Source organism: Barbatula barbatula (genome assembly GCF_947034865.1).
Source record: "Barbatula barbatula genome assembly, chromosome: 24".
NCBI lineage: Eukaryota > Metazoa > Chordata > Actinopteri > Cypriniformes > Nemacheilidae > Barbatula > Barbatula barbatula.
The window spans coordinates 9,098,831-9,109,025 of NC_136787.1; the positions used below are offsets into that span (position 1 = coordinate 9,098,831).

The following is a 10,195-nucleotide window of genomic DNA, read 5'->3' on the forward strand; positions in this document are numbered from 1 at the left end:
ACATTTAGTATGTACCTTGTGGTGTTTTGAAAATTGATGAAAAAAATAAAGATACACCATGTCTTTCTTTTTGAACATGAATACTATTTTCCTTGACAAACAGTAAAGGTCAAATAAATGTAAATTAACCATTTAGAATGAGGAATGTGCTTATTCTTGCGCAAGGGTCACCTTTCACATTCAGCGTTACTTTTAGTTTCACAGGTGAACAACGTTAGATGTAATTAGTCATTCCCATGAGCTGACTGAACTCCTGGCGGCCCATAAAACACAACTACTTCAGCTGACATGCGTACTTTGATTTGCGGTTCTCTGGATGTGAGAAGGGAAAGCTGACCGAAAAGATTGTGTGTGGCAACAGCAACACACGCAGTTTTTCTGTCATGGATCAAAGGCTGAAAAGGTGTGTGGTCAAATGTGCTTTTAAATGGTTCTGCGTTTGTTTAATGAATAATGCTAAACAGGTTTTGTTTCGCTTCTAGGCTCCCTTTACTAGCTGTCCTCCTAATATTTTGGAGATGTGCTTTTGGGTTTCCAGGTACTATATTCCACATCCAATTTGGGCATGTAGTTGTAGTGTTTTTGTAAAACCGTGTTACTGTTTTATATTTCTAGGTGGGGTTTACTCAAAAACCCATCTCCAGTGGGGTCAGGCTTCAGGCCGTGCTTTTGCACCCCGTGCAGTCCAGTCATCTTCGTCAGACTCTCCATTGACTGGGAGCTTTTCCGTTGATGAAGTGGGCTCTAGGTTCTTACGTGACAGAAGCCAGAAAAGCAGGTCCAGGTTTTTTAATCCACAGCAGTATGTCAAGGGGGGTTTGTCCGGCAGCAATGAGACATCTCGTACCCAAACTGGTTTCATTTCTGCAGCTTTGGCAGTGCCCCAAGGTGAACGCCAAGAAAGCAATTTGACACCTCTTCAACCCCAGGTTTCCTCCAGTTCAAGTGTTCAGAATATTACAAGCCAATTTGCCAGTGGACAGAGTTTGCAAAACCAGAATTCTTCCTCCTCTAATGGCGGTTCTGGGCTCCAGTCGGCAGGTGGTTTCAGCCAAATTGTTTCCCACCAGCGTGAAGGCAGTACCAGTGGTCTTCTGTCATCTCCAGATGTCCCTAGTCAGCAAACCCAAGAGTCTCATGTCAAGCTCGGTTCTTCTACCCTAATGGTTTCCAGCCAGGCCACCACTGATCAAGGCTTCCCCAGCCTTCCCATGTCTAGCACTAGTTCTGGCCCTTCATTGGGAGTTTCGGGTTCTGCCTCTAGCTCTTATGGTGACGTGTTGCTACCATCTCAAAGCACTCCTAGTCCGTATGCCCCTGGAGCCCCTACAGAGCATGTGTCCTCACCCTCAGAGATGCATCAGCCTGACGGTGACAACGTATCCCTCAGCATCTATGCTTCCGGCTCTGAGAGCAGCTCTCCCCTTAAGTCATCAGGAGCTGCTGTACATGTGTACTCTTCAAAAAGCTCGTCTTCTAGTCCATCTATGGTGGCTCAAGGGTTCGCTTTTACTTCACTTGGCAGCCCTATAACAGAACCAGTGATCAGCTCTGGGACAGTAATCATAACCACACAGGAAGTAAGCAATGGTTCCATTGGCTCCCCATCTCAAAGCAAATCTAGTCTGTATTCACCTGGTTTCCTGACACCTAGCAAGCTTGGTTCCTTGTCTCTGGGGGTTTCTAGCCAGTCCACAAGTGATCAACGCCTGTATATTTCCAGTGCTCCAAAAAGGTATGCTATGCCACTAGCAAGTTCTAGTCATTATGTCCCATTGCAGACAGGAAGCAGTTCTAGGGACCGGTCTTCTCCCAAGCCTCAAGGCACCTCTGCTGTGTATGCCCCCTCATCTCCCTCCAAGAATCTAAATGTTGCAGCTTCATCGCCCCAAAGTGTTTCTATCCAATCTGGAAGCATTCGGGATTTCCGTTGGACCGTTAAACAGGTTGGCACTAAAGCAGGAGCCTCCAGTCAGTTTGTGTCTTCCCAGGGAGCAAGCAGCTCTTCCCAGGGAGGAAGTAGCTCTTACAGTGGCTCTTTCCCCCAGTCTCAATCCAGCTCTAGTGCACTTTCTCAGCCTCCATCTAGCCCTAGTAAATATTCATCTGGAGCTCTTAAACCCTCCTCACCCCAAACTGTTTCCAGACCATTAACGAGTGACGCAAGCTCACGTGGCAGTGTTGGTGCCACTAGTCAATCGGCCTCACAGGCAATGAGTAGCCGTTTCGGTGGCTCTATGCAGTCTCTGGGTACATCTAGCCGGTATGCCCCCAGTTCGCCTACATTTTCCAAGTTTAGTTCCTTGCGCAGAGTTTCTAGTCCGTCCACAAGGGATCCAGGTTTGCATAGTCAAGTTCCTTCAGCCACACAGATTGGCTCTTGGCCTCAATCAGGAGTTTCTAGTCAGTCTGTGCCTTCCCAGGGAGGAAGTAGCTCTTTTCCCCAGTCTCAATCTAGCTCTAGTAAATATTCATTTGGCGCCCCTAAACCCACCTCCTTTTTTAGACCATCAGCCAGTGTAATAACCTCTCAGGACAGTTCTGGTGCTCCTTTAGGAGCCTTTAGTCAATTGGCCTCACAGGGAATGAGTAGCAGTTTCAGTGGATCCGCTCCGGGCACGTTTAGTCAGCCTGCTCACAGTTCACCTACATTTTCCAAGTTTAGTTCCTCACGCCAAGTATACAGGCAGTCCACAAGTGATCCGGGTTTGTATGGTCAACTGTCAGCAACCTCAGAGTTTGGCTCCGAGCCTCAAAAGGGAACTTCGCCACAACTTTCACAAGCAAAAAGTGCCTTTAACAGTGGCTCGTCACCCCAGTCTCAAGGATCTTTGGGTCAATATGCCCCTGCATCCCCCTCCAAATACGTAAACGTTCCCCTTGCATCACAAGGTTTTGCCACCCAGTCTGCTACTGCGAGTTCACGCGGAGGGCTTACTTCTACCTCCCTAGGTGGCAGTCAGACAGGCTCTTCGCTCACCTTAAAGGGGAGTGACTCATCGTCCATGCCTCAAGGTAGCATGAGTCAGTTTGTCTCTGAGTCTCCTTCCCAATATTCAAGCACGTCCTTGTCCTCAACCAAGAGCGTTGCCGGCCAGTATAGCCCAGCATCTCAAAGGGTGTACTCCGTGTCCCAGAAGCCACAAAGACTGGAACCATCAGCCTCTAGTTGGACCCAAGGCATTCAGTCCTCAGGTGCAGCTTTGTCACAGGGCAACTACCAGTCTCAAAGCTCTCAGGTGCACAGCAGGTTCTCGTCCCCATTGTTAGCAGGAGACTCTGCTTACCAAAGTAATCCTCAGGCCCTTTCCGGAGGATCTGGCCAGTTGGTTTCCTCACAGAGGGTCAGTGGCATCTCTCTCCAGTCTCCAAGCACCTCAAGTCTGTATCCCCTTGGTTCCCCTGGATATACAAAGCCTGGTTCTAGCCAGTCTGCCACAGGTCAGAGCTCAAGCCTGTTTGGCTCAAGTCCCCAGACAGGGTCTGACGGTCAACTTTCATCCAGTCGTTATGCATCTCTGCATGTAGGTAGCAGTGCTGTTGATGGCTCCTCAAGCCATTATGCCCCCGTGTTTTCACCCCTGGATGCAAAATCTTCATTGTATTTAAGCCGACCTTCTGCTGCTAGTTTGACCGAAGGCATCCGGACTTCTGATACAGCTTCATCCCAGAGCACATCAAGTGCCCAGATGTATGGTGGGTTCTCTTCATCTCTGTATGCCTTGAGCCAGAATGTAGCACCCGTTGCACAGAGTGGTCCGACTTCTGCTCTTTGGAGAAGCCAGAGTCCTCTAGGTGGGGTCCAGAGACCGCTATCGTCATCTTTTCAAGCTCCCCCTGGCTCAACAATCAGTGGCCAAATGTCTGAACGCTTCACTCCACCTTCGCCTCCCTCTTCAGGCTTGAGTGTCCGAAAGTCTTCAATGTTCTCTGGTTCATCTCTGCCTCAAACTGATCAGACTCTCCGTGAACATGGGTCCCAGTCACCTAACCAAGAGAGCCCCACTTCAGTGGCTAAAGCTCCTTTCCACGTGTTTTCTGGCAACTATGGCCAGGATGCTTCAGTTTCCAGTCAAAAAATATACCGCTCTTCTGGATGAGATTACCATCAAGGGCTAAAGGATATTGCAACAAATGTAACATGTTTTCAAAAGATCTTAATGTGTTTTTAAAATAAATATTTTGCAACTAAGCGTTTTTCTTGTGGGGTTTCTTTTGAAGACGTTCCCTTCCCTTTATCATGTAACTCTAGCCTCCCTTAACATGCTCATTGTTTTTATTGTTGGCATATAAATTCAAAGTTGTTCCTTTCTTAGACCCATTTCCAAAATGGCTTCTGGCACTTCGGTGCCAATAGCATGGTTCAAAGATGAATGCAAAAGATTTAGTAAAAGGTCAACTTTAAGCAGTGACTGGCACAGGTGCTTTCACAATAGTACAAAGTTGTTTTAATGCCAAATCATTGGCAAAATAAGGTTTACAATGCGGCGAATGCCTTGCAAGGTCTGTGGAAATGTTCCTTTTTGGATTTGTTAATCTAAACCGACAAAATCTTTGCGGTAAAAATGTTTTAATAACATGCTCCATAAGCCCATCCTTCGGGCGACCAACACCATGATTTGAGGGGCCCAACAAAAGCCTAACTGTGATCCTAGTCTGTTATAAGTGTTTTGATTGGTTTTTTTACCACATGCTAAATGCTACCCCTTATGAAATATTTTTGTTTGGATGGTATTCGAATCTCTAGTTAGTCTCCGGATTTGGCTGTGACTGCATCAAAAAACGTCAAGCTTTTAACTGCTTCAGTGTCAAAAGAATTGAGTTTAACTAAACCGAAATCAATGAATTTGTGCTGGAATACATCAATGGGCACATATTTTAAATTTAACGCCACATTGTGTTTCCATTTTTTATTTGATATGTTTTAATGAACTATTTAAAACGACAGCATTTTATCATATTTGATATCGGCACCATACTGTCCAATGCGCCATCACTTCAAACAATTGAATTACATATAGGATATGTTCAAACTCATTTTTTTCTAGTGAGGGTAATGCTATGAAGGGGTTTCAGCAGTTTTTTCATGTTAAACTGTTGCCAATGTGCATAACATAGTTTTACCTTTATTAGCATATTACAGGAAAAGGGCTCTAAATATTGTCTATTTTTGACCGGCATGAGGATTTATTACTTGTTATAAAATACACTAGAAATATGTGTGTGATTTGTCCCAAAGCTGCTACCACAATAACGCAAACTGTTGATTCAATAGTACATGCTATTCAGCCAAATTTTGAGCACACATATTTAAGTCTGACAATGCTACATCAAACATTCCGAAATACTGTGTATATTACATACCTTGTTGAGAACTGTTTTGCGTGTGTGTCTGTATCATTTGTTATAATTGCTTCCAATGTTTCCTCATCTGTAAGTCGCTTTGGATAAAAGCGTCTGCTAAATGACTAAATGTAAATGTAAATGATCATTTATTTGATCATGAATATGAATTTACTATGCGATTTTAATCGTTTGATTTTATTTGAAGTTTTTTAACAGGTACATTCTGTATACATTTAGTATGTACCTTGTGGTGTTTTGAAAATTGATGAAAAAAATAAAGATACACCATGTCTTTCTTTTTGAACATGAATACTATTTTCCTTGACAAACAGTAAAGGTCAAATAAATGTAAATTAACCATTTAGAATGAGGAATGTGCTTATTCTTGCGCAAGGGTCACCTTTCACATTCAGCGTTACTTTTAGTTTCACAGGTGAACAACGTTAGATGTAATTAGTCATTCCCATGAGCTGACTGAACTCCTGGCGGCCCATAAAACACAACTACTTCAGCTGACATGCGTACTTTGATTTGCGGTTCTCTGGATGTGAGAAGGGAAAGCTGACCGAAAAGATTGTGTGTGGCAACAGCAACACACGCAGTTTTTCTGTCATGGATCAAAGGCTGAAAAGGTGTGTGGTCAAATGTGCTTTTAAATGGTTCTGCGTTTGTTTAATGAATAATGCTAAACAGGTTTTGTTTCGCTTCTAGGCTCCCTTTACTAGCTGTCCTCCTAATATTTTGGAGATGTGCTTTTGGGTTTCCAGGTACTATATTCCACATCCAATTTGGGCATGTAGTTGTAGTGTTTTTGTAAAACCGTGTTACTGTTTTATATTTCTAGGTGGGGTTTACTCAAAAACCCATCTCCAGTGGGGTCAGGCTTCAGGCCGTGCTTTTGCACCCCGTGCAGTCCAGTCATCTTCGTCAGACTCTCCATTGACTGGGAGCTTTTCCGTTGATGAAGTGGGCTCTAGGTTCTTACGTGACAGAAGCCAGAAAAGCAGGTCCAGGTTTTTTAATCCACAGCAGTATGTCAAGGGGGGTTTGTCCGGCAGCAATGAGACATCTCGTACCCAAACTGGTTTCATTTCTGCAGCTTTGGCAGTGCCCCAAGGTGAACGCCAAGAAAGCAATTTGACACCTCTTCAACCCCAGGTTTCCTCCAGTTCAAGTGTTCAGAATATTACAAGCCAATTTGCCAGTGGACAGAGTTTGCAAAACCAGAATTCTTCCTCCTCTAATGGCGGTTCTGGGCTCCAGTCGGCAGGTGGTTTCAGCCAAATTGTTTCCCACCAGCGTGAAGGCAGTACCAGTGGTCTTCTGTCATCTCCAGATGTCCCTAGTCAGCAAACCCAAGAGTCTCATGTCAAGCTCGGTTCTTCTACCCTAATGGTTTCCAGCCAGGCCACCACTGATCAAGGCTTCCCCAGCCTTCCCATGTCTAGCACTAGTTCTGGCCCTTCATTGGGAGTTTCGGGTTCTGCCTCTAGCTCTTATGGTGACGTGTTGCTACCATCTCAAAGCACTCCTAGTCCGTATGCCCCTGGAGCCCCTACAGAGCATGTGTCCTCACCCTCAGAGATGCATCAGCCTGACGGTGACAACGTATCCCTCAGCATCTATGCTTCCGGCTCTGAGAGCAGCTCTCCCCTTAAGTCATCAGGAGCTGCTGTACATGTGTACTCTTCAAAAAGCTCGTCTTCTAGTCCATCTATGGTGGCTCAAGGGTTCGCTTTTACTTCACTTGGCAGCCCTATAACAGAACCAGTGATCAGCTCTGGGACAGTAATCATAACCACACAGGAAGTAAGCAATGGTTCCATTGGCTCCCCATCTCAAAGCAAATCTAGTCTGTATTCACCTGGTTTCCTGACACCTAGCAAGCTTGGTTCCTTGTCTCTGGGGGTTTCTAGCCAGTCCACAAGTGATCAACGCCTGTATATTTCCAGTGCTCCAAAAAGGTATGCTATGCCACTAGCAAGTTCTAGTCATTATGTCCCATTGCAGACAGGAAGCAGTTCTAGGGACCGGTCTTCTCCCAAGCCTCAAGGCACCTCTGCTGTGTATGCCCCCTCATCTCCCTCCAAGAATCTAAATGTTGCAGCTTCATCGCCCCAAAGTGTTTCTATCCAATCTGGAAGCATTCGGGATTTCCGTTGGACCGTTAAACAGGTTGGCACTAAAGCAGGAGCCTCCAGTCAGTTTGTGTCTTCCCAGGGAGCAAGCAGCTCTTCCCAGGGAGGAAGTAGCTCTTACAGTGGCTCTTTCCCCCAGTCTCAATCCAGCTCTAGTGCACTTTCTCAGCCTCCATCTAGCCCTAGTAAATATTCATCTGGAGCTCTTAAACCCTCCTCACCCCAAACTGTTTCCAGACCATTAACGAGTGACGCAAGCTCACGTGGCAGTGTTGGTGCCACTAGTCAATCGGCCTCACAGGCAATGAGTAGCCGTTTCGGTGGCTCTATGCAGTCTCTGGGTACATCTAGCCGGTATGCCCCCAGTTCGCCTACATTTTCCAAGTTTAGTTCCTTGCGCAGAGTTTCTAGTCCGTCCACAAGGGATCCAGGTTTGCATAGTCAAGTTCCTTCAGCCACACAGATTGGCTCTTGGCCTCAATCAGGAGTTTCTAGTCAGTCTGTGCCTTCCCAGGGAGGAAGTAGCTCTTTTCCCCAGTCTCAATCTAGCTCTAGTAAATATTCATTTGGCGCCCCTAAACCCACCTCCTTTTTTAGACCATCAGCCAGTGTAATAACCTCTCAGGACAGTTCTGGTGCTCCTTTAGGAGCCTTTAGTCAATTGGCCTCACAGGGAATGAGTAGCAGTTTCAGTGGATCCGCTCCGGGCACGTTTAGTCAGCCTGCTCACAGTTCACCTACATTTTCCAAGTTTAGTTCCTCACGCCAAGTATACAGGCAGTCCACAAGTGATCCGGGTTTGTATGGTCAACTGTCAGCAACCTCAGAGTTTGGCTCCGAGCCTCAAAAGGGAACTTCGCCACAACTTTCACAAGCAAAAAGTGCCTTTAACAGTGGCTCGTCACCCCAGTCTCAAGGATCTTTGGGTCAATATGCCCCTGCATCCCCCTCCAAATACGTAAACGTTCCCCTTGCATCACAAGGTTTTGCCACCCAGTCTGCTACTGCGAGTTCACGCGGAGGGCTTACTTCTACCTCCCTAGGTGGCAGTCAGACAGGCTCTTCGCTCACCTTAAAGGGGAGTGACTCATCGTCCATGCCTCAAGGTAGCATGAGTCAGTTTGTCTCTGAGTCTCCTTCCCAATATTCAAGCACGTCCTTGTCCTCAACCAAGAGCGTTGCCGGCCAGTATAGCCCAGCATCTCAAAGGGTGTACTCCGTGTCCCAGAAGCCACAAAGACTGGAACCATCAGCCTCTAGTTGGACCCAAGGCATTCAGTCCTCAGGTGCAGCTTTGTCACAGGGCAACTACCAGTCTCAAAGCTCTCAGGTGCACAGCAGGTTCTCGCCCCCATTGTTAGCAGGAGACTCTGCTTACCAAAGTAATCCTCAGGCCCTTTCCGGAGGATCTGGCCAGTTGGTTTCCTCACAGAGGGTCAGTGGCATCTCTCTCCAGTCTCCAAGCACCTCAAGTCTGTATCCCCTTGGTTCCCCTGGATATACAAAGCCTGGTTCTAGCCAGTCTGCCACAGGTCAGAGCTCAAGCCTGTTTGGCTCAAGTCCCCAGACAGGGTCTGACGGTCAACTTTCATCCAGTCGTTATGCATCTCTGCATGTAGGTAGCAGTGCTGTTGATGGCTCCTCAAGCCATTATGCCCCCGTGTTTTCACCCCTGGATGCAAAATCTTCATTGTATTTAAGCCGACCTTCTGCTGCTAGTTTGACCGAAGGCATCCGGACTTCTGATACAGCTTCATCCCAGAGCACATCAAGTGCCCAGATGTATGGTGGGTTCTCTTCATCTCTGTATGCCTTGAGCCAGAATGTAGCACCCGTTGCACAGAGTGGTCCGACTTCTGCTCTTTGGAGAAGCCAGAGTCCTCTAGGTGGGGTCCAGAGACCGCTATCGTCATCTTTTCAAGCTCCCCCTGGCTCAACAATCAGTGGCCAAATGTCTGAACGCTTCACTCCACCTTCGCCTCCCTCTTCAGGCTTGAGTGTCCGAAAGTCTTCAATGTTCTCTGGTTCATCTCTGCCTCAAACTGATCAGACTCTCCGTGAACATGGGTCCCAGTCACCTAACCAAGAGAGCCCCACTTCAGTGGCTAAAGCTCCTTTCCACGTGTTTTCTGGCAACTATGGCCAGGATGCTTCAGTTTCCAGTCAAAAAATATACCGCTCTTCTGGATGAGATTACCATCAAGGGCTAAAGGATATTGCAACAAATGTAACATGTTTTCAAAAGATCTTAATGTGTTTTTAAAATAAATATTTTGCAACTAAGCGTTTTTCTTGTGGGGTTTCTTTTGAAGACGTTCCCTTCCCTTTATCATGTAACTCTAGCCTCCCTTAACATGCTCATTGTTTTTATTGTTGGCATATAAATTCAAAGTTGTTCCTTTCTTAGACCCATTTCCAAAATGGCTTCTGGCACTTCGGTGCCAATAGCATGGTTCAAAGATGAATGCAAAAGATTTAGTAAAAGGTCAACTTTAAGCAGTGACTGGCACAGGTGCTTTCACAATAGTACAAAGTTGTTTTAATGCCAAATCATTGGCAAAATAAGGTTTACAATGCGGCGAATGCCTTGCAAGGTCTGTGGAAATGTTCCTTTTTGGATTTGTTAATCTAAACCGACAAAATCTTTGCGGTAAAAATGTTTTAATAACATGCTCCATAAGCCGATCCTTCGGGCGACCAACACCATGATT

General features: G+C 46.2%; 2 protein-coding genes across 2 annotated transcripts; both read left to right on the plus strand.

Annotated features, from left to right (window-relative positions):
- The first annotated feature begins 216 nt into the window (after positions 1 to 216).
- Positions 217 to 4,234, plus strand: LOC306889479 (uncharacterized protein). Its single transcript, XM_079448462.1, has 3 exons — positions 217 to 403; positions 483 to 538; positions 616 to 4,234. Exons 1-3 carry the CDS (start codon positions 384 to 386, stop codon positions 4,098 to 4,100), a joined length of 3,561 nt encoding a protein of 1,186 aa, XP_079304588.1. The 5' UTR covers positions 217 to 383; the 3' UTR covers positions 4,101 to 4,234.
- A 1,639-nt stretch (positions 4,235 to 5,873) lies between these two features.
- Positions 5,874 to 9,850, plus strand: LOC306889711 (uncharacterized protein). Its single transcript, XM_079448948.1, has 3 exons — positions 5,874 to 5,978; positions 6,058 to 6,113; positions 6,191 to 9,850. Exons 1-3 carry the CDS (start codon positions 5,959 to 5,961, stop codon positions 9,673 to 9,675), a joined length of 3,561 nt encoding a protein of 1,186 aa, XP_079305074.1. The 5' UTR covers positions 5,874 to 5,958; the 3' UTR covers positions 9,676 to 9,850.
- The last annotated feature ends 345 nt before the right edge of the window (positions 9,851 to 10,195 follow it).